The sequence below is a fragment of the Dendropsophus ebraccatus genome, chromosome 6 (genome assembly GCF_027789765.1).
Source record: "Dendropsophus ebraccatus isolate aDenEbr1 chromosome 6, aDenEbr1.pat, whole genome shotgun sequence".
Lineage (NCBI taxonomy): Eukaryota > Metazoa > Chordata > Amphibia > Anura > Hylidae > Dendropsophus > Dendropsophus ebraccatus.
In genome coordinates this window covers 6,547,080-6,572,673 of record NC_091459.1, presented here as the reverse complement: position 1 = coordinate 6,572,673, position 25,594 = coordinate 6,547,080, and the positions used below count along the sequence as shown (strand labels likewise).

The window sequence follows — 25,594 nt, the reverse complement described above, 5'->3', positions numbered from 1 at the left end:
CAGTCCAAATTTCTACACACTTTCACATTTTTCAATATACAGCATGTTCTAGTGGACACTGTATGATCACCATATGTTCCCCAGAGAATTAAAGGGGTATTCCACTCAAACATAATTTTTGATATGTTGCTGCCCATGGTGAGACTAGCAATTCTTTCCATACTTGTTATTATCTTTTCAGTCTCCTTCCCCCAGTTCTCAGCTGCTGCTTTCTGCTAAAGACACAAAAATCTGTGTGTGAGCTTTTCTCTCTGTCTCCCCCTCCCTTCTGAGACGCTGATGTGAACAAGTGCCTGACTGGCTTTACCTGCAACATTGTAACTTTTTGGGGTTTAATCACAGTGAGTTCATCAGCGACTTGACCTCAAATTATCCCTTCCAGTATTACAAAGAAGCTGCAGTCTTTTAGATAAAGCCTGCCAGTAATTTTAAAGTAATTTACAGTGTTTTCCTGAACCCTTTTCTTAATGTTTTGTTTCCATGTGATCTCCACTCCCTTCCTTGATGCTGCTGGCTCTGAACAGAATCTGTCTCCTTCTCCCTCTGGCAGCTGACAATATAGTCTCTTTTTACTTCCGCTGCAAAAAGGGGGTCTTCTAAACTATACTGCCATGCTACTGTAGAAACTCTGGTCTTTCTTTGACAAGCCAGGCAGAAAGGCATTTCTATTAGTTGTCTAGAAGTGAATAGAAGATCATTAAGCAAAGAACTGGTTGTAAAGAAAGAGAGAGAGGGTCCTTTTAGACGGGCCGATCAATAATGTAAACGAGCGCCAATCTGCTAGATAGGCGCTCCCATACTGACCCTATTACATGGTATATATGGTTAGTGATGTTCGTGCAGTCCTTACCCCAAACGGTTCATACGTTTCCTCTCCACGCTCCTGGTTATCTCCTGCCCTCTGCTTTCTTCCCGGAACAATGGCTGCAGCTTCAGAGTGGCCAGTGAATGGCTAAGCGGCCTGTCAGCTCAGACAGGCCAATTTGAAGGGTTTTTTTTTTTACAAACTTTTATGTATTATGTATATTGAAATAAAGGATTTTGTTATATATTTCTATATATTTGTGCAATTTATTTGGTTATTTACTTGGTTTTGTTGCACTATAAATTTCATTTGTGGCAGGACTTTCTTTGGGGTTAGCTGGGGTGCTGGGAAGCAAACAGAGGGCAGGAGAAGACCAGGAGCATGGAGAGGTAATGCAAAAAGTTTATTCAATCATTAGCCATTGGCCGGGGGACGACTATTTTAGGTCCAGACCTAAAGACACGATCAGCTGATGATCACTGCCATTGGCTGATCTTCGTCTCTATTACACTGAGCAGTAATCGGCATGACTCGACCGATTGTGGCTCCGTGTAATAGGGCCCTTACTGATGTTTGTCAACCAGCTTTCTGCAATGCAGATGGACATGAACACTGCTATACACTTTCAACACCAGATGATGACATACTGTAGAAGTAAATTTGGTAACTTTTTACTGTATCACATTTTTAGTGTGTACACAGCAAATTTTACTGAATTATTTTGATCTATACAACAATTTATAGGTAGGACAATTCTTAAATGTGGTGACTCCAATGGGTAGCAATTCCAAACTAGGCACTTATAGTAATCATAATGGCAGGAGATACAAGGACAACTTAAAAAAAAAAAAAACTATACAAAAATATCATTAAGATTATTTCTAGGTTGTGGAACGCGGCTAATTATGTCAGGTAGGATCTGATAGCTGCAACTTTAGGCTCCCGAACAATGAACTAGGGTGCAGGACGGTAGGCACCAAGACCAGCATAACAAATAGATAAAGTGGAATTTTATTCTCACCGTAAATTCTCTTTCCTGTAGTCCGAAGCAGCAGCACATAATGGGGAAGATTCTATCTTCCTGCAATGATAGGACAGATGGTAACAAGCAATAAAGAGTTAATTGCCCCGCCTATAAGGCCCTATGCTGACCCAGCCTCCTTGTGTACTTCTAACGATCTAGGAAAACATAACCCAAAACACTCAAGGTATGATGCATAAACTCTTATAGGGAGGGTTAGTTTGTGCTGCTGCTTCGGACTACAAGAAAGAGAATTTACGGTGAGAATAAAATTCCACTTTCCCTTACGTCCTAAGCAGCAGCACATAATGGGGATATAGCAAGATCACATAAAGGGTGGGAGAATCATACAGCAGTCATGAGAACCGGTTTACCAAGATTGGTTGCCCAGAGGTTCTAATGTCCAAAAGTATAAGACCACCACAATGCAGTTCTGTATATCTGATCAATAAGAATGCACATCTCCTCCACCCAGGATGTAGACATTGCCCTTGTGGTAAGGGCCTTAATGGATTCAGGTACTTGGACTCTCACCTCTTGGTAACACACAGAGTCTGCCGTATCCATCTGGATAAAGTGGCTTTTGAGGACTTCCAATCACTGTTCCTTTTTTAAAAAGATACAGATAAAAATCTTCTGACTTCTCACTAAAAAAACTCTCAAGGCTCCGCCCACAACCAGAGAGTGCAGGCCCCAAGGCTCCGCCCACAACCAGAGAGTGCAGGCCCCAAGGCTCCGCCCACAACCAGAGAATGTGGTTGTAACGCTTCCTCATTGGAGGAATTTAGGCAAAAACAGGTAACTCAATCTGCTGAGTAATGTTGGATAAGGAAGGAACCTTAAGGGTAAAAGACAAAGTCCTGAAGTATAACAAGATATGGTTCAGTGGCTCCTAAAGTCTGAACATACTCCTGCGTTAAGCAGATGTAATAGCTACTAGGAAGCATACCTTGAGGGTCAGGTATTTTAATTCAAATAAAGATAACTCAAAACGGAGCCTTGCAAGGTGATGAAGGAAGAGTCCCGGATCCCACCTGGGAGTTGGATCCATTACAGTTGCTTTAATCCTTTGCGTAGCTTTAATAAATCTCTGTATTAGGGATTTTTTCGGACAGTCAGCTGTCTGGAAGAGCATAAAGAGCAGAGACATGTACTTTGATGGGCTTCAGCCCATTCTCAAACCCATCCTGGAGAAATCGAAGGATTGCCTTGATAGACAGTGATATGGGAGAAGTTCGATACTTCACACCAGGATAGACAATGTCCTTAACCCTCAGGGACGTTCTCTTTGTGGGTTCTGCTCTTAATAGCAGAATCATGTTTACCACCAATTCTAAAAAGCCTCAGCTCATCAGGCCTGTCAATCTTCAGGCTGTCAATCATAGGTGGTCCAGACCCAGACACAATCTGCCCTTCTGTGACAGTAAGTGAGGATTCTGGGGAAGTCTCCAAAATGTCCTTTTGGACATATGCATCAGGAGAGAACCACCATGCCTTCTTGAGCTATTAGGAGTAATGAGGCATGATTCTGTCTTGTCCTTACAAGACTACTACGGGTTGTCGTCCCTAGCAGTTTTAGGGAGTAAAAACCACGTATTCTGGCGTTATCCGAAATGACCCACGTAAGGGTCGCCATAATATCTGGTGATTTGCCAGACATAATCCGTCCTCATGGGGCAGTAGGTGAGGAATCTGGGGAAGTCTCCAAAATGTCCTTTTGGACATATTCTTCAGGAGAGAACAACAATTACCACAATGACCTCTTGGGCCAATCTGTGGCTATCAGGATTAATGAGACTTGATCCTGTATTGTCTTTTTACAAGACTTCTACTGATTGTTGTCCACAGTAGTTTTTAGGGAGTTAAAACCATGCATCCTGGTTTTACCCGAAATGGCCATGGGACCAATGGGTCGCTGTAATATCTGGCGATTCACTAGAACATCTACTGGTCCAGAGACCATTCTTCTGTCAGGGTAATATAATGGCTTTAGCCTTTTACATTAAGGTATTGTGACTTCCCTTGTTGCTGGATAGATCTCTTGGTCCATGCAAAAAACAGCTTCTGCTTTTAACATTAATGCTACTGATCGCATGCAGCTCTGAAGATCGATATGCACCACTGTAGATGCATTCTTGAGCTTACGCCGATAGCTTCCCCATAGATTGATGTGCTGAAGTGGACTGGAGCTCACTTACCGCACTTATCTCTCACATGTTGGATGACAGCCACTTCTGTTAGGAACAAAGTCTTCTTCGCCTGTCCCACCCTTTGTTAGATAGATCGGTGGTTGCCTCCACCCACTTTGAGGGCGAGATTGGTCTGCCACTGACTGAAGAAAATGTTGAGGCCCTTTTATCTGTGGGTATGAACCATAACCCAATGGAGGCTGTTTATTCTTTGGTCCCATACTGACAGCATCTGCTGCACGGGGATACATATGCCAACCTGCCTATTCAATTCGTTGCTTGCAGACGTCATGAGACCTGACATAATCATCATTGGGTGAAGGGACACCAATTGGGGAGTTCTAGGAATCCTGACCCAGGAATGGTTACGTTTAGGTGAAAATATATCACTGTAAGTTTTTGACAATTAACAATCACTTGTGCAGGAAGGAGACAATGGTGATCTTGGATTCTCTCCAGATGGTGACTACAGCTGACATAACATAGAAGAGTGTCCCATCTACTTACCTTCTTATCTTAGGATAGATACTTGTCATCCCAGGCCAGGCATGTAACCTTAGTGAATGTAAAGGGAGCGGAGGTGATTTCAGAAAGATGCAAAGGAATATGCAGTCTTCTCTGTAGCCAGGTACATGCAGGTGTATGCAGTCTTCTCTGTAGCCAGGTACATGCAGGTGTATACAGTCTTCTCTGTAGCCAGGTACATGCAGGTATATGCAGTCTTCTCTGTAGCCAGGTACATGCAGGTGTATACAGTCTTCTCTGTAGCCAGGTACATGCAGGTGTATACAGTCTTCTCTGTAGCCAGGTACATGCAGGTGTATACAGTCTTCTCTGTAGCCAGGTACATGTAGATATGTGTCTCTCACAACTAGCATGGTTAATCTCCTTTAGGAGGGGGAACACAGAGCGTATGGTCTCCATATGGAACCTTCTTTACTTAGAACTGTAGATCTATGGACGTTCACCAACAACTTACCTTCTTTGGATCGGAAACTGTCGCGAATATGGCATCATAAGGTAAACCCACGCTTGCTGCCAGAGAAGCTTTAGTCACAAGCTTCTTTGTCCCCATCCACAAGACCTCTGAGATGGATGATCCCTTTTAGTGACGGATCCATCATTTCTTCCAGTACCTTCCATGCTGGAAACTTCTATAGAATGGGGAACAAGGGAGGATTTCCTTCTCCTTTTCAGACTGGGGCAGAGATTGTACCTTTCTGTAAGGAAGAGTCCTTCCTCAGAGTGTCCCCAATCCATTCAGGTGAATTCTCATGGTACATAAGAGTTTTATTAGAAAGAACATCCATCTCTGGCAAAGTCTAATGCTCCTCTCCAAGCGTGGAGGGGCCATGGATCGGGAAGCCAAATGTGGAGTTACACGTATACTCAGAAGTAAGCACTATAGCATCTTCTGTAATGGTTTACAATGAAGATACAATCTACAAGCAAAAATAAATTCCACTGCCATCTGGATGTGGAATCTTGCAGGATAACATACATAAGTGACTGAGCTTTCCAAAGGTTTCCTCACCCTGAAACTTTGGGCATTAGATTCCTGCATTAAGTGAGATAAAATGATAATAAACCTGTGCCAGGTAAAGAGGCAACAGACTGCTGTGTAGTGCAAGAAAACCAGATACCTCAGAGCAGCTGATACACAACTAGCAATCCTAGGGTTGTGTTCACACAATGCAGCCTCATTATTTCAATGGATCATTGTTTCAATAGCAGAACTAATGTAAGACAGCCACCAGGTATACTCGCTACACAACTAGAAACTCTAAAGTTGTGATCATACCCTGCAATATCTAAGTTTTACTATTTTAAAAATAGCACTACTATACATGTAGCAACTCTAGGCATGTGTACACACAATGCTGTTTCATAGCTTCAATGTAACATTAAATATCAGTAACCGTGCTAGAAAAGACCCCAGATGCTCAATACACAACCAGGAACTTTAGGGTTGTGTTCATACAATGCAGTCTCATAACTGCACTGCATCAAACAAAAAGCAGAGCTATAGATGACATGTGAGGTGCAATCAATACACCACTAGCAATCCTAGGGTTGTGTTCACACAACGAAGTTTCATAACTTTACTGCCTCATTCAATAGCAGTACTGAATAAAACATCAGGTGTAATAAAAAAAAATAGCAACTCTAAGCTTGTGTTCACACAATGCATCTTTCCACAGCAGAGCTAGAGCAAGGAATCAGACATTAGGTGCAATAAATAGCTACTCTAGGCTTGTGTTCACACAATGCATCTTTCCACAGCAGAGCTAGGGCAAGGAATCAGAGGTCAGGTGCAATAACAGCAACTCTAGGTTTGTGTTCACACAATGCATCCTTCCACAGCAGAACTGGAGCAAGGAATCAATATTCATCTAGCATCTCTGGGCTTGTGTTCACACACTGCAGTCTCACAGCTTCACTGCATCCTTCAATCGCAGTACTAGAGCCAGGAATCACACTCAGCTGTAATGAATCACGCATCAGGTGTCACCAATACACACCTAGCAAATCTAGGGTTGTGTACACACAATGCAGTTTCATAGCTTCAATGCAACAAGAAAAAGCAGTGCCAGTGTAAGAAAGATACCAGGTGCAATCAATACACAACCAGCAACTAGTGCAAGAAATCAGCCACCAGGTGCACAAACAGCTCAGTGACCGCACAACTAACAGCTCTTATCTAAGGCTGCATTCACATATAGCAGATCCATAGTTTTCACTGTATTATTACATAGCAGGACCCATACCGCATGATCACATAGCGGAAGTGTCTCACAGAGCTCGCATAGGCAAAAAAAAAAAAAAAAAATTTATATCCATTTGCCTGCACACAGGCCTCCTGCAATACAGGTCAGGCTTCCAGGCAGAGAGCCTGCACAGGCACTATACAATTCCTCACAAAAAAGGCCGTATGACTATGACTTACCTCTCTGAAGAGTGAAGACAGACACCAGGCGAGCGGCGTCCTGTCTGAGCAGCGCCATGGTTAGCAGCCACGTGCAGCCCGGCAGCGGATGGCGCCATAATACTTACTGACCAGAGCATAGAAGCTGAGCGATCACTGAGATGGCGGCTGCTTCCATAAGAAAAATAAAATCTTTGCTCTGTACACAATAAAGCAAGATAAAAAACAAAATACATATACAAAAAAACTCTCCCTCTCCACACGACCATGTGGAAAAGAAGAATTATTGGAAGGAGAGCAGAGAAACACACATAGGCCTGCTCCCCACTCTCCTCCTACCACCTGTCCCACAGAAGGACAGAAAAAAACACAAGGAGGCTGGGTCAGCATAGGGCCTTATAGGCGGGGCAATTAACTCTTTATTGCTTGTTACCATCTGTCCTATCATTGCAGGAAGATAGAATCTTCCCCATTATGTGCTGCTGCTTAGGACGTAAGGGAAACTAAAGTACACAGTGACCGATACTAACACCACTATAATACGATAAGCTTTAAATATGTAGTACTTACTTTATAAATATTAAAATGTGACAGAAAAGGAAGCGAGTTCTTCCATGCTTGAAAACGTTTCATATTTACAAAATTCATAATCCACAACTGGACAAGGAAAGAAGTAAGTGAACGCTTTACTCCAAAATATGAAGCATTAAAGTCCTTGCAGGGGAACTGATGCAAAGAGGCAGATGAGAGTGTGCCAGGGACTGACATGCCACTATCCCCTCCTGTCCTGTTTGTGGCAGAGAAGAGGAGCTGGTCCCATGGAACAAATCATGTCCAGACGGCTGGAGGCCTGCGGAGAGCACAAGCTCTCTTCTTCAAACCACACACATATATTGTACATTCTGTTTTTAGCATAGCTATGTTCTTCTAACAAAAGCAATTGGCATAAAGCGCACATTTGCCTTCTGAGACCAGAAAGAATGAAAGTTTAAAAAAAAAAGAAATGACATCATGTAGAAAAGAGCTGCAGATGTAAACAAACAAGCAAAGGCTGCGGGACTGGTAAGGAGAATAGGAGGCTGCCAATAAAATCCAAGGAAGTTTTTTTTCTGGGAATCATTACAGCTCAACAGCTCAAAATTTCATAACAAATAAAGAAATGAAATGTTTAAAAAAAAAAAAAAAAATCCATAAAAAATATATGCTGCAAACAGACCAAACTGTGCGGTGGCCGTGAGATGAAGATGTAAAAAAGCAAAAATAAAGTGATGACCTAGATTACATAACTGCAGCGCGAGAAATCATTAAAAGATAAGGAAAATAAGCGGAAAGTTAGTCCACCATCTCAGCCCATACCGACACTCTAGAACTAGCACATAGAATGTATTTTCAGAGGCCATTGATGTTCTCCTTCAGTCCAGGTAGTCACTTGTTTGCCATTGAGAAGGAGGTGTAAAGTGCAGGGCAGATCAGTAGTGAAGCGTCTGTGTCAGGTCCACTCCAGGCATAGGACCCTGCGGAGAGGTGGATCTACATGCTTCCAGGATGAACAGTGAGCCAGGCCCATTCCAGTATCCAGTTGTTGTCGGTGAGTGCTACATCACAGGGCAGCAGTGGATGAGTGTGGTGGTGTGTTTGCAGCTTGGTTTCCCAGTCTGTCGTCCTCCTCCTCCTCCTTGGTGTTGGTGTATCCGGGCCCTCTCGGCGCCTCTGACAGCGCACTCAGAAACAACTTGTGCAGAGGGTGTAGCCTGTGGTCCCTGCTCATTCCTAGAAGCACAATCTGTGATTTTGCCTTGCTAAAAACAGACGCTCTATGCTGTTCACATGGCTAACTACTTGAATCAAAGCCAAAGGGTCAGATTTAACTGCAGGATGGAGAGTTAATTTCCTGTGGGAGACTCCATTGGGATTTAAAACAGACTCTCTCTCTCTCATCTGTCAACATCCCCTTAACTCTCTCACTGCCAGGGGAGACTGCCACATACTGGTCATTATAGGCATTAACATGGAGAGGGTAAGGTTACTGCAGCAGCACAGGAAATTAATACAAAACTGAGGAATGTCCCACATGACTGACTTCCATCTGAGAGACGCATCTCTACTAGTAACCCGTGAAGCCCCAGTCACTGGATACAGATAAGGGATTCCCTGTAAGAACCGGATAGCGCTTCTATTTCCTGTGCAAATCCCTGATAGCGGTAATATAATATGTTACATGTACAGGTGAAGACACATAACTACGTGAGTGAGGTAAAAGTATGTAAGATGTCACGTTACCTCCCACTCCACCTATTATATGTAATTGTAACCTCTTTACTGTGTATAAAAAAATAAAACAAAAAGCACTGCAGTATCTGTGGGCGCTATACAAATATTATTATTATTCTCCACACCATCCACAAGCTTAGATGCTGCAAACTCAATATATACCCGTATAACACCTGTCTCCTCAATATATACCCGTATAACACCTGTCTCCTCAATATATACCTGTATAACACCTGTCTCCTCAATATATACCTGTATAACACCTGACTCCTCAATATATACCCATATAACACCTTTCTCCTCAATATATACCCGTATAACACCTGTCTCCTCAATATATACCTGTATAACAACTGTCTTCTCAATATATACCTGTATAACACCTGTCTCCTCAATATATATACCCGTATAACACCTGTCTCCTCAATATATACCCGTATAACACCTGTCTCCTCAATATATACCTGTATAACAACTGTCTCCTCAATATATACCCGTATAACACCTGACTCCTCAATATATACCTGTATAACACCTGTCTTCTCAATATATACCTGTATAACACCTGTTTCCTCAATATATAACTGTATAACACCTGCCTCCTCAATATATACCTGTATAACACCTGACTCCTCAATATATACCCGTATAACACCTGTGTCTCCTCAATATATACCCGTATAACACCTGTCTCCTCAATATATACCTGTAAAACACCTGTGTCTCCTCAATATATACCCGTATAACACCTGCCTCCTCAATATATACCTGTATAACACCTGTGTCTCCTCAATATATACCTGTATAACACCTGACTACTCAATATATACCTGTATAACACCTGTCTCCTCAATATATACCTGTATAACACCTGTCTCCTCAATATATACCTGTATAACACCTGTCTCCTCAATATATACCTGTAAAACACCTGTGTCTCATCAATATATACCCGTATAACACCTGTCGCCTCAATATATACCTGTATAACACCTGACTACTCAATATATACCTGTATAACACCTGTCTCATCAATATATATACCTGTATAACACCTGTCTCCTCAATATATACCTGTAAAACACCTGTGTCTCCTCAATATATACCCGTATAACACCTGTCTCCTCAATACATACCTGTATAACCTGTCTCCTCAATATATACCTGTATAACACCTGTGTCTCCTCAATATATACTTGTATAACACCTGTCTCATCAATATATACCTGTATAACCTGTCTCCTCAATATATACCCGTATAACCTGTCTCCTCAATATATACCTGTATTACACCTGTCTCCTCAATATATACCTGTATAACACCTGTCTCCTCAATATATACCTGTATAACACCTGTCTCCTCAATATATACCTGTATAACACCTGTGTCTCCTCAATATATACCTGTATAACACCTGTGTCTCCTCATTATATACCTGTATAACATCTGTCTCCTCAATATATACCTTTATAACACCTGACTCCTCAATATATAACTGTATAACACCTGCCTCCTCAATATATACCTGTATAACCTGTCTCCTCAATATATACCCGTATAACCTGTCTCCTCAATATATACCTGTATTACACCTGTCTCCTCAATATATACCTGTATAACACCTGTCTCCTCAATATATACCTGTATAACACCTGTCTCCTCAATATATACCTGTATAACACCTGTGTCTCCTCAATATATACCTGTATAACACCTGTGTCTCCTCATTATATACCTGTATAACATCTGTCTCCTCAATATATACCTGTATAACACCTGTCTCCTCAATATATACCTGTATAACACCTGTGTCTCCTCAATATATACCTGTATAACACCTGTGTCTCCTCATTATATACCTGTATAACATCTGTCTCCTCAATATATACCTGTATAACACCTGTCTCCTCAATATATACCTGTATAACACCTGTGTCTCCTCAATATATACCTGTATAACACCTGTGTCTCCTCATTATATACCTGTATAACATCTGTCTCCTCAATATATACCTGTATAACACCTGTCTCCTCTCTACATAAGTGTATAACACCTGTCTCCTCAATATATACCAGTATAACACCTGTCTCCTCTCTATATAAGTGTATAACACCTGTCTCCTCAATATATACCAGTATAACACCTGTCTCCTCAATATATACCTGTATAACACCTGTCTCCTCTCTATATAAGTGTATAACACCTGTTTCCTCAATATATACCAGTATAACACCTGTCTCCTCAATATATACCTGTATAACACCTGTCTCCTCTCTATATAAGTGTATAACACCTGTCTTCTCAATATATACCAGTATAACACCTGTCTCCTCAATATATACCTGTATAACACCTGTGTCTCCTCAATATTTACCTGTATAACACCTGTCTCCTCAATATATACCTGTATAACACCTGTCTCAATATACATCCGTATAACACCTGCGTCTCCTTTCTGCTCTAAAATTGCTTCATTTCATCGGTGGACAGTGTCACTTAGGGCCCTATTACACGGGACGATTATCGTGCGAAAAATCGTTATATAGTTCGAAAGTAAACGATAATCGTTCTGTGTAATTGCAGGCAACGTTCGAAAAATCATTTGTGTCGTTGATTGTTAATTTAGATTTGAACCTAAAATTATCATTTATTGTTCGCTGTAATTCCACATTTGTTCGCTCAAATTCCGCATTTGTTCACTAATCGTTCAGTGTAATTGCACATTGCCATCGTAATAACGATGGCAATAACGATTATAGTAACGATCGTAACTAACGATTATAATTCTGTGTAATTTGTTGAACGATTTTAGGTTAATAAACAATAAACAATCTCGTTTACGATAGTTTATCGTTAGTCGTTAAAAATGACTCTGTGTAATAGGACCCTTAGGCGGGGTTTCACAGCAGTTAGGCCCCCTCTCCTATATGGGCAGTGTCACCTGGGCGGGGCTTCACAGCAGTTAGGCACTCTACCCACCTGGGAGTCCAACTGCCATGAAGCCCCACCTAGCTGACACTAACCACCAATAAAATGAAGCAATTTTAGAGCAGAAAACAACACAGACAGGTGTTATACAGGTATATATCATATGTGCAGCATCTAAGCTTGTAGAACCACACAGAGTGAGGAAGGGTGATAGATCAGAGGAGTCAAACTCTGGCCCTCTAGTTGTTGCAAAACTACAATTCCCATGATACCTGGACTGCCAAACCTTTAGCTCTCCAGGCATGATGGGCGTTGTAGTTTTGTAACAGCTGAAGGGGTTGAGTTTGACACCTGTGCGTTATGCTGCGTTTACACAAAGAGATAATTTGCCCAATCGATCGTTTTTACAGCGAATAAATCATTAGAAAATTCGAAAGAAAAATCGTTATTGCGATCATTTTTAAGATCGCTTACGCTATCTTTCACATAGGGTAAATCTTTGAAAGACTGTTTACATGAAGCGATCTGCGAATTTTAAGCGAACAACGATTTGAGAACATGTTGAAAGATCAAAGTGAACGATTTTTTGCTCGTCGCTTGATCGTTTGCTGTGTTTACACGGAACGATTATTGCTCAAATGTGATCGTTATTGCGAAAATTCAAACGCTAATCGTTCCGTGTAAATGCAGCTTTAAATGGTTTCACAAAGTGTAACTAATCACAGTGCCATGTAGTGGCAGAAGCACCTTCACAGGCTCCTTTATATCTGAACATGAAGGGCTGAGGGGGCCGAGCTCCACAGATCAATTAATCTATCACACACAAACGTAATTTTACTCAAAGGGAACCTGTCATTATGTATTGCCACATGCTCTCCGCAGTTTTGACGTTAAAAAAAAAACACAGCTCACACCAGGAGCAGGAGTTGACTCCTGCTCCTGATGTGAGCTGGGTTTTTTTTAACGTCAAACTGTGCTGTTGCTGTGCTGTTGCCGGTCCCCCGGCGTGAGCTGCTTCTCTCCATGTCCAACTGTGGAGAGAACATGGCAGCTCATAGTGACATGTACCCAGCGAATAAAAATTCCATTTAAATGAACTGGTGTCAGAAAGTGCCAGATTTTTTATTACATTTCTATATAAAAATCTCCAGTCTTCCAGTACTTATCAGCTGCTGTTTGTCCTGCAGGAAGTGGTGTATTCTCTCCAGTCTGACACAGTGCTCTCTGCTGCCACCTCTGTCCATGTCAGGAACTGTCCAGAGCAGCAGCAAATCCCCATAGAAAACCTCTCCTGTTCTCCAGACTGGGAAGAATACACCACTTAATGCAGTGCATACAGCAGATGATAAGTACTGGAAGACTGCAGATTTTTTTAATAGAAGTAAATTACAAATCTCTGGCAACAGTAATTATTAATTATTTTTTTGCTGGAGTACCCCTTTCAGAGTGGCGGTCTAATTACAGTCCACCCTTTGTATCTATGTTGTGTATGCACGACTTCCCTTGTGATGAATGCTTTTATGATAGGTATTAATGAGATGGATCCCAAATGTAGTACAGAGAAAATACAGCATGCTCCACTAGATGCCACATATTATACGCTACCCAGGATGTTTTAATTATTAAAATGTAATATATAACACCCGGTATAGAATGTAGCATACAGTATGATGTGATATGCATGTATTACATACAGAATGTGTACAGACCCGTACCAATCAGGAGAGCCAGCGGGGAGAAGAGCAATTCTGCAAATGTTTTTTAGTTTTGTTTTTCTTATGACATTTTATAATGTGGGATAAATAATATGCTCATGGGTCTTACTTATGTCTATAATAAAAAAAAAGGTTCTTTTATATTAACTTTCTTTTGTATTAACTTTCAACATTATATTTAGACACGTCAAAAGTTAAGCTCCTGAGACTTGTTGTGATTGTGAGTTGTAGCTAGGGAAAGTGCACAGCCACGAGCTTCACTCTCTGGCCAGCTACCTAATCCAACTGATAGCAGGAGTTGGGCTCCATAGACTTATCATAAGACCAGTTATATTGGGGGTTGGCCTACAAGCTACCGGCAGACTGTGAGGCCGAATACTACAAGCTACCGGCAGACTGTGAGGCCGATTACTACAAGCTACCGGCAGACTGTGAGGCCGAATACTACAAGCTACCGGCAGACTGTGAGGCCGATTACTACAAGCTACCGGCAGACTGTGAGGCCGATTAGTACAAGCTACCGGCAGACTGTGAGGCCGATTACTACAAGCTACCGGCAGTCTGTGAGGCCGAATACTACAAGCTACCGGCAGACTGTGAGGCCGATTACTACAAGCTACCGGCAGACTGTGAGGCCGATTACTACAAGCTACCGGCAGACTGTGAGGCCGAATACTACAAGCTACCGGCAGACTGTGAGGCCGATTACTACAAGCTACCGGCAGACTGTGAGGCCGAATACTACAAGCTACCGGCAGACTGTGAGGCCGATAACTACAAGCTACCGGCAGACTGTGAGGCCGATTACTACAAGCTACCGGCAGTCTGTGAGGCCGAATACTACAAGCTACCGGCAGACTGTGAGGCCGATTACTACAAGCTACCGGCAGACTGTGAGGCCGATTACTACAAGCTACCGGCAGACTGTGAGGCCGATTACTACAAGCTACCGGCAGACTGTGAGGCCGATTACTACAAGCTACCGGCAGACTGTGAGGCCGAATACTACAAGCTACCGGCAGACTGTGAGGCCGATAACTACAAGCTACCGGCAGACTGTGAGGCCGATTACTACAAGCTACCGGCAGACTGTGAGGCCGAATACTACAAGCTACCGGCAGACTCCGGAGTCATGGGGAGCTCCCTCCTTCTCTAAATCAATTCAAGTACCATGGAGGCTGATGGAATTGGTCTGCATCCCAAGAAAAACACATCCCATGTCCCATCTCACTCATGGGGCAGATAAACATTTTAAAAGCAAACTAAGATGTGTTAAAGACCAAGTCCGGCACTTCACTTTAAAAAAAAAAAAAAAAAAAAACACTGGCAATTATATTTTTAATACTCTCTCTATTCCAATTTCCCGCCGTTCTGTGTTCGGCTTCCCAGCATGCAGCTTAGGTCACAATCACGTCATCATCCGGCCCCTCTTTAAAACTCCTGTCCCCCCGATCTTGTCATACACGGCCCTCTATAGAGGGAGACTGGCCTAAGTAAGGCCAGCCTCCCTCTTTGAATAAATTAGATGACGCCATCGACACAAGATGGCGGAGGGAGAAGGAAGAGTGGTCGACACGGATCAGGTAAGTATACAACTACTATGCTTTGTGGAGGGGGCTAGGACAGGGAATGGGTTGAGAAAGGTAATGGAAGCACATTACTAAGTTATATAACGTTATGATTTTCAATTGCCATATAAAAGTCCAGCACCGGAGTTTTCCTTTAAGGAGATGAGAGGAAAATGTTATTACCAAGTCAGACCTTATCAGTTATAAGTCTGAGTTATGGCAAGAGAATCCTGGGACAGACCCAAGTCCTCACTATCTCAATCACTGCCAGGGAGATTTCCAGCCGCTCGGTAGAATAGAACAAGGACTATTAACTCCGCAGCACTCAGAGCTGATTGCTTTCCTATTTGGTCCTGTTATGTCATTAAAATCAATTTCCTCCGTTCTAAGTAAGCATATTATAGGATCCAGTGTTTTTAGGGATTATTTCTCGGTGGCCTAAATTCAAGGATCCTGAGCGGTATCCTTCTACTGACGCTGTGTACATAAAGCGTGAGTAACAGAATCAAGGTTACATCTCAAGCTGCAGATTTTTGTGCAGAATCGTGGCATTATTCCCACGCTAATCATATACACACATGTAGGATCGGATATTCATTCATCCAAACACGTCCTTCAGACTGCCATGTTATCACAAGTGCCTGCCGCTTAACCCAAGCTCAGTTTCCCTGTGGAAAGTCTACTGTGCCTTATATTAAATGCTCACTGCAAGCAATGGCCTGAGCGCCAAACTACATTCTGTAAAACCATAGGTGCTTGTTTTTACAATTTTTTTCATATTCAAAGGATATCCCATTATTGCAGGTTCCAGCTTTTTGCGGATTCCCATCAGTGCAGGTCTCAGCCGGGTGATGGCGACCACCTGCCATGAAGTCCCGCCTGTTAACCAATGAAATGAAGCGACCATTGGCTGCACTTGGCCAATTACCGGCAAATATTCGCTTTGTGTAATAGCTCAAGTTGTAAACCAATGATGAGCCTACATGCACAATATCGGCTGATTGCTGGTTTACAACAAGAACCAAAATCCCACCGCCGATAACGACAGTCTGCTGGCTGTCGCTATATGCAAAAGGAGCGGTGGCGGCAGCAGGCCCCCTCCACAAACACCCCCCTTAGCCGCTCGTTGTTGGTGCATGTAGGGGTAAGTTCACACTGAGTAATACAGGCAGAATTAACAAGTCAATTCTTTGAACGGAGAGCGGTAGAAGCGGAGGCGCGTAAGCCCTCCCATTGACACACTGAGGCGGGCGGGATTACCACACTGACACGGTGTACTCATGTAGTAAACATAAAAATGCTGCTTTAACCTTGAAATCTATTTTAAATAAGAGAAACCTCCGCTCCAACCGGTCACCACTCCATGGGAGTTCTGCTACTAGTCATGATAACTCCGACCTTACCAGTGTGAATGAATCCAATACACTGGTACACTGGGATAACCCCTTTAATGTATACTTTCCAGTCTGCGTATGTCACACACCCGGCTCTTCCAGCTGCAACATCATAGCCTGGCTGAGAATCTGCCCACTCTGCCAATCTATGACTTGGGCGTGTCCCGACCCTGTCACTAATTGGCTGAGCGGGCAGTCGTTCAGCCAGATATGTGATGTTGTAGCTCAAAGAGCTGTAGGAGGTCAGCGGCTGTCAGATGGACCCGGCAGTGGTGCTACGGGGCACAAGGATTGGTATTCTTTGTTTATGTTTCCAATAAATGATCGCAAACGAGATTGTTTATCGTTTACCTGGAATCAATCACCATATTACACAGAACAATAATCGTTAGTTAAGATCGTTACAACAATTGTTACTAAGGTCATGTACTACATCTGGTCCCATCTGAACGAATGCGGAATTACAGCGAACAGTTAGCGAATGAAAAACAATGATTTTAAGGTCAGATCTAAATCAACGACACACAAACTATTTTTTTGATCGTTGCCTGCAATTACACAGGACAATTATCACTCAAATGTAACAATTTAATGATTGTCTGCAGGATAATCATCCCTTGTAATAGGGCCCTAATGGTGAGTTTACACAGACAGATTTATCTGACAGATTTTTGAAGCCAAAGCCAGGAATGGATTTTAAATGAGGAGAAGTCTCAATCTTTCCTTACGACCTGTTCGCTGTTTATAGTCTGTTCCTGGCTTTGGCTACAGATACATTTCTCTGTGTAAATGCACCATAAGTCTAAACCAATGACCAGGCACCCAGGATTTGTTGACCACACACCAAAGTAATCTGCTATGTCTGACTGTTTGGTTAAATCTCTTTGGTGACAATCATTTTGCTATAATAAAAAGTACCTGGGGTTGTCTATAAATGTATGTACTGTAAATAAAGGAAGCACTATTCATACAGCAATACAGGGATACAGCTGAAAAAGGTTCTCGTGCTTGTCTCTCCAATATAAGACATTGCCGAGCCCAGGTAAAGCAATATACTCTCACAGGTACCTTCTATCTCCTAGAAGAACGGCCACTGGAGCCCAAGTAATGTGCTAATACAACCAGTTTTTAAGCAATGACGGAACAAGTGAAAAGTTTAGCACGTGTAGAGTCTTTAAGAGAAAGAATACAAAATCGTATCAGGATGAGCTCACAAAATAAATGGTAAAATAATTACTATAACCTTAAAAAATTCTAAAAAAAAAAACAAAAAACAAAAACAGACATCTTAGCTGCACTGCAAAGTGTATATGTATATATATATATATATATATATATATATATATATATATATATATATATATATATATATATATCTTGCACCCTACTAACAGACATAACATAGGAATACCTTGGAGTTTGCCACACACCAGTGTTCTCTCATTCACTAACTGGCACAAGCCTGTTTGTCTTCTTTCCTCTCATAACACCCACATATTCCCCCACCGGGGAGTTCTTACTTCCCTTATCAAGTATATGTGACATTTCACATTTGCACGAGACTAATCACAAAAAGCCTTAATTAAAACGCTACATGCCCTAACCCCATCACCCGTCCCAGGCTGAAACAACACACGTACAACCACACGAGGCTACGCATTAGTATAAACAGGTAACAGTCCTGCACCGGGTAATGCAGAATTAAATGATTGCTGAGCAAGTACTAAATTAAAGGGCTAGTTCAGCATTTTTTTTTCTCTTTTTTTCACAAAGTGCCAGATTTACTTCTATTAAAAAAATCTCCAGCCTTCCAGTACTTATGAGCTGCTGTATGTCCTACAGGAAGTGATGTTTTCTTTCCAGCCTGACACAGTGCTCTCTCCTGCCACCTCTGTCCATGTCAGGAACAGTGTAAATGAAAAGAGAAAAAACCCACCCAGATTTCCGATTTTATTTTTGAGTTGAATATTAGAAAAAAAATACTAATAAAAACTAGAGATCATGGCACAAAAAATTACACCCCAACCAGCCATGTAGGTGGAAAAATAAAAGTGCTACGGCTCACAGAAGGCGAGGAGGAACATTGCTTCAATTTGGCCCGGACATCCGGCACCAATGACCTCGGTCATGAAGGGGTTAAAGAGGTAAGATTGGTGTACTTATATGCTGGTTTTAAATTAGGCCTCAAACCCACTAGATTTTCTAATGGTGCGTTTACACAGAAAGATTTATCTGACAGATTTTTTTAAGCCAAAGCCAGGAATGGACTATGAACAGGGAACAGGTCATAAAGGATAGACTGAGATATCTCCTTTTTCCAAATCAATTCCTGGCTTTGACTTCCAAAATCTGTCAGATAAATCTCTCTGTGTAAACGCACCATAAGAAGATGCAAGCAGGTGTAGATTTCTGCCATGATTTACACCTGTTTCGAGAGTATACCATTATAAATTAGGTGTGGGGATGACCCCCGCCCTCATTTCATAATAATAATTTCATGCTAAAATTTGCATGAAATGAGGGCGGGGGGTGTTGCCACGCCTTTAATTTTGTTGTCCTTTCTTTTTTGAGAAATCAATAGTGCAAGCAATTTTAAGAAACTCTGTAATATGTTTTATTATGCAAACAATTTCTGTACTCAAAAAGATGTTTCCCAGCCTCCCCCTCATTTTTTATCTGCTCATTATCAGGCAAAGCCATCATCATTACAGAGGAGAAAAGTGGAGATGGATTTGCTGAGTCCATTATAACCTATGAAGGGGGGAGGGGCCGGGGATGAGTGAGTAGGGAGAGCAGAGAAGCAGTTGTACAGTTTGGAGACTGTCTGGGAACATAAAACGCTGGATTCACAGGTCAGAAAGGACAGAGCTGGTCTGGGAGCTTGGTGAGGATTGCAGGATCTTGTGCTGTGCAGGGCCGCCTTTTCTCCTCTTTGCGCTCACTCATCCCCCTTGACCCCTCCCTTCTCCATAGACCATAATGAACACAGAAATACTTTTTTCTGAAGTGAGGGGTGGAGGAAGGAAAACAGCTTATTGAGTACAGAAGGAAACTCTTTTGCTTCTTTTGTTTAATAAAACCTATTACAGAGTTTCTTAAAATCGCTTGTACTATTCATAGTTGTTGAATTCTGAAAAATAACATTTACATAACTATTACGCTTTAAGATGTGTTTGGAGTAAAGAGCCTGAGCACAATACCATTACCATTATCTGCTATGGAAGGTGAGGGAGACTTCCTGGGTCAGAGTACAGTGCTGTGTAGACCATGCTATATAGGCCATGTCCCTCCTTCACTCCCCCTCCCACCCAGGTCAGGGAGCTCTTAAACCAAAGCAATGCTCTTAAACCAAGTCACAATTTTGAAAAACTATGAGCTCTTAAACCAAAACGCTCTTAAACCAAGGTACCACTGTACTGTATATTACATAGGAAACTGTTTGGGATTATTTATAGTTAATATAGTAGCTAGCTGCTACACTTTCACTGCAGCTTAAGTGGTCCTTAGTGGGTCAGCTACTAGTCTAACATATGCTGTTTCAAAGACTATAAGAACAAAGGGTTAAATACTATGTGGGGAAGTGATGCAGCGCTAACTACTTTACATTCGGTGCACACTCCAATGCAGAAAGCAAAGGTGAAACCCATGCACAGGAAGCACATGTAAAGATGAGTAACAGAGAACAGCCGCAGCCACCGGCCGATATGCTCACACGGTATGAAGGCTTCATGTAGGGACGGATTCTACAGCAGTTATAGAGTAGTGTTTTTGGTTTGGTTTGGTAAACCTATTGTCTTACCCACCTGAGCTCGGCCATGTTGTCCATAAGATGTGGACTTTGTGGCACTTAAAAACAAACCTGACGACTAGAAACTTCTGGTCCAAATGAAACCTTATGTAACTTGTCTCACCATAACTACACCCACATAAGATATATACCATGCCTCGCACATAGATGAAGATAACATCCGTGAGTAGGAAACTATATTCATCTCAGTCACCATTAGCTTGTCTTAAGATTAGAATGCATGAATTATTTAGACCTCTCCTACGCTGTGCAAGTCCAGAAGAGCCCATGTGAAGTGATGCATTGGATTCCTATTGATTTCTGATATTGTATATCAGTTAGGCGTCATTCACACATCCGCAGAATTCCATCTGTGAATGACCCCTATGAATGGGCAGACTAGCTGCAGGAAACCAGTGCTGATCAGTACTCATTTACAGATCCTTTACCAGCATCAGAGATATGTGCTGCCAGAAACAATGAGGGTTTTACCTGTATAGGCAAAATCTTCTGAGGATTACAGTAGCATGCAAGTGGATGAGACGTTACAAATAGTTTCTACACAAGCTAGTTTACACCACTTCCTGCAGGACGTACAGCAGCTGATAAGTACTGGAAGACTTAAGATTTTTGAACGGAAGTAAATTATAAATCTCTGGCATTTACTGGGACCAGTTGATTTGAAACGAAAAACTTTTTGGTTAAAAATTCCCTTTAATTGCAAATCACTCCTAAACATGAGACAAGATTCGTGTTGTCTGTAGAAGAAAGCGGCCATGTTTTTCTTACGCTGGATAAGCCCTTTAAATGGTCATCGGAAGGTAAAAAAAAATGTCTTGTGAAGAAACCTGCTCACTCATAATGACACATTTGCTTTTTTTAAAATATGTTGTAATGTTCTTTTCCTGCCACCACACCCAAAGCCCATGGAAAATCACTCATCATTTTTCATGCCTGTACCTATATAACTGGGGAAAGCTTCATTCCAGTAAATCAGTTCTGAAGATTATAAACACTGCTTTATGGGCTCAGTCTACCACCGCACATAATCATATAAGATGGCCCCTCTCAGGTTATAAATGTTAGGTACCTATGTGTTGTCTGCTCTATACCTGCTTGTTTAGATATATGCCCAGCTAATAAACTAAACTTCTTTCAGAACCAAATAATCATTGGGGGTCCGGGTGTTGAGACCCCTGTTGATCGCTAGAATGAAGGAGAAGAAGTACTTAGCAGTGCCTGCTCTGCCCCCTCATCTCGGCTATCACTACAGTCTACTTGGTTATAATGAAATCTTCTTACATCAATAGACTGGCGCCGGTGCTGGGATGCTGGTGGTGCCGTCCTTTTTTACTTTTGTGATTACTGGGGATGTAAATGGGTAAATAATATTACTGGAAAGGTTTGGGGCCCACTCCGATTACTGGGAAAGTAAAGGAAATAGGGATAGGAGAGGTACAGAGACATTAACCCCGCTAACGACCAAGGGCGTAAATGTACGCCCTGGCGTCGTTAAGGGCGTTCAGAAAGGGGCCGCGCAGGGACCCCGTTCTGAACCACCACAATCCCGGGTGTTATCCGCAGTTCGGGACCGTGCCAATAAGCGGGCACAGTCCAAGTGCCGTGTCCGCTAATTAGCCTTTTAAATGCAGCTGTCAAAGTTGACAGCTGCATTTAAAAGGCTTGTTTTCCCCATCCCTGTTGGTCTAGTGGGGGGGTCTGCAAGGGCCAGGGGTCTGCGCCATAATGGCGCTGATCCCGACTTAGCACTCTTTTGCTTTCGGCTGCAGCAGCCAAGAGCAATAGAACACTGATCTCATGGATCCATGCAGTATATTTATACTCAATGAGAGATCAGAGCAGCAATACTAGAAGTCCCCAGGGGAATAACCCTAACACTAGGGGGAGTAACCCTAACCCCAGGGGGGATAACCCTAACCCCAGGGGGAGTAACCCTAACCCCAGGGGGGATTACCCTAACCCCAGAGGGAATAACCCTAACCCCAGGGGGAATAACCCTAACCCCAGGGGGAGTAACCCTAACCTCAGGAGACATAAACCTAACCCCAGGGGGAATAACCCTAACCCCAGAGGGAGTAACCCTAACCCCAGGGGGGAATAACCCTAACCCCAGGGGGGAATAACCCTAACCCCAGGGGGGAATAACCCTAACCCCAGGGGGAATAACCCTTACCCCAGGGGGCAATAACCCTAACCCCAGGGGAACTTCCAGTATGTGTGTAAAAAAATAAAATAAAATAAAATTTTATAAAAAAAAAGCCTCCCCTAATAAAAGTCTGAATCATCCCCCTTTCCCCATTTAATAAATAAAAATAAATAAACATATTTGGTACTGCCGTGTGCATTATCGCCTAAACTATCAATTTATTTCATTCCTGATCTCGCACGGTAAATGGCGTAAGCGCAAAAAAATTTCCAAAGTGCAAAATTGTAGATTTTTGGTCGCATCAAATCCAGAAAAATTGTAAAAAAAAAAAGTGTTCGAAAAGTCACATATACGCAAACAAGGTACCGATAGAAAGAACACATAATGGCGCAAAAAATGACACCTGACACAGCCCCATAGACCAAAGGATAAAAGCGCTATAAGGATGGTAATAGAGCGATTTTAAACACATTTATTTTTTAAAAAAGGATTTAATTTTTTAAAAGCCATCAAATAAAATAAAAGTTACACAAGTTACATTTTGTTGTAATCATACTGACTTCAGGAACATGGATAACAAGTCAGTTTTACCATAGGGCGAATGGCGTAAACATGAAACCACCTTAAATTTAAAAAAAAAGTGTTTTTTTTCCAATTTCATCACACATTGAATTTTTTTCTGCTTTCATGTGGGTCTCTAGGTGAAAAAGTGCGAGGAGGAAAAAAACTAAAGCGTAAAAATGGTAATTGGCCTGGCCCTTAAGGGGTTAAAGGAGGACCCCAGAAAAAAATTTCTTCTTTAAAATCAACTGGTGTCAGAAAGTTATACAGATTTGTAATTTACTTCTATTACAATATCTCCAGTCTTCCAGTACTTATCTGCTGCTGAATTACCTGCAGGAAGTGGTGTCCATGTCCATGTCAGGAACTGTCCAGAGCAGGAGATGTTTTCTATGGGAATGTGTTGCGGAGCTGGAAAGGTTCTGTGAAAAACAGAGGTGGCAGCAGAGAGCACGGTGTCAGACTGGAAAGAATACACTACTTCCTGCAGGACATACAGCAACAGCAGCTGATAAGTACTGGAAGACTTAAAGGGAACCAATCACTTAAAAAACGCATGTAAAGCTATGGGAATGTGCTGTAGCAGCACCCAGCACACTTCCCAAACATGCTTTTATACCCCCCGTCCCTGCAATGTACAAGCCAAAAACGTTCTTTATAAACTCGGCGCCCTGTATGTAAATTACCCCCAAGTAGTCCTCTGGGCGGGGAGCTGCGGGCAAGTAGTCACGGTCCCTGGGCGTTCTGCAGTGCTAATCACGCCCCTCTGGGCGTGATTAGCCTGCATAATTGTGGCGGCGTCATCGGAGGCGCGCTGTCTCTAACGTTAGCACGCCTACATTCTTGCTGTGCCGCTCATGCGCAGTACAGCGGGTCCGGTCTGCGCCATACTGCGCACGTGCAGAAAGCCTCAAACTCATTGCTGGAGATCTGGCAATGAGTTTGAGGCTATTTTGCACCTGCGCAGTACGGCGGAGACCGGACCCGCTGTACTGCGCATGAGCGGCACAGCAAGAATGTAGGCGTGCTAACGTTAGAGACAGCGCGCCTCCGATGACGCCGCCACAATTATGCAGGCTAATCACGCCCAGAGGGGCGTGATTAGCACTGCAGAACGCCCAGGGACCGTGACTACTTGCCCGCAGCTCCCCGCTCAGAGGACTACTTGGGGGTTATTTACATACAGGGCGCAGAGTTTATAAAGTACGTTTTTGGCTTGTACATTGCAGGGACGGGGGGTATAAAAGCATGTTTGGGAAGTGTGCTGGGTGTTGCTACAGCACATTCCCATAGCTTTACATGCGTTTTTTAAGTGATTGGTTCCCTTTAAAATTTTTATATAGAAGTAAATTACAAATCTGTATAACCTTCTGACACTAGTTGATTATAAAGTGAATGGAACATCAAGAAAATCACTTTTATTTACCCTAATTGACCGGCGCCGGCGCAGGAATACCAGTGCTGGGATCCTTTATTTGAAACACTGCCCGGGCTGATGATCAGGAAAAGACCAGCGCCAAGAGCAGGAACCAGGCGACGTTTCAAAAAAAAGGGCTGTTATCAGCAATCCCGCGGCGCCGGCCTCCTTGTTCTAAGGTTCAGTTCACACTGAGCAAATACGAAGGAAATACTGCAGGGCACTGAGCATTGCGGGAATCCGCGGCGGAGCTCCCGCCGTGCTTAGTGTCCTGCAGTGAGTGAATGGCAGGGCGCGCGCGCGTCCGCTTCCTCCTCTCTCCGCTCAAAGAACTGACGTAATCTCTTTGAGCGGACATCGGTGAAAACCTCTACTAGGTCCTATTTTTAGGGGATGTCTTAATTTCAGGAAAACAGGTTATGTACATATGACACAATACTACATACTGCACCGTGGTTACCCTGTAATAACAGATACTACTCTAAACATTTACAGATGCCATACCGGCCATAGGTACAATTATAATGACACCTGTACATTTAAACACAGAAAACTCCCTGCACAAAGTTTAGTCAAAATCATAGACATATCAATAAAGCTGCTGCCAGATGTTACATTACTATATAATGAAAGACTTTAACATATCTTCTCTGTACATGTAATGTTAGACCATATCCTTCACATTTCTTTTACCTTTTTTTTATCTGTTTTATCTGTCACTGTCATATATTTTTGTTGCACACATCAATAGTCCAGGCAATTTTAAGAAACTTTGTAATTAGGTTTATTAGGCAAATCTGCCATTATCTGCATTCAAAAAGACTTTCCCCAGGTCCCCCCTCT

The 25,594-nt window shown here is 42.5% G+C and overlaps 1 protein-coding gene across 6 annotated transcripts in view; it reads right to left on the bottom strand.

Moving 5' to 3' along the window:
- The window catches only part of TNK2 (tyrosine kinase non receptor 2), a 157,160-nt gene that overhangs the window by 64,526 nt on the left and 67,040 nt on the right, over positions 1 to 25,594 (bottom strand). The window contains exon 1 of one of the 6 annotated variants that reach the window (XM_069974440.1): positions 17,888 to 17,931. The exons of 3 other annotated variants lie outside the window; for them this stretch is intronic. Coding sequence is in view for 2 of the 3 variants with exons in the window: in XM_069974435.1 (XP_069830536.1) it covers positions 7,512 to 7,709 (198 nt within the window). In the remaining variant the exon portion in view is untranslated. Of the gene's footprint in view, positions 1 to 7,511; positions 8,073 to 17,887; positions 17,932 to 25,594 lie in introns of those variants that run through there. 2 more of the 6 variants (XM_069974435.1, XM_069974436.1) reach the window with 2 other exon arrangements.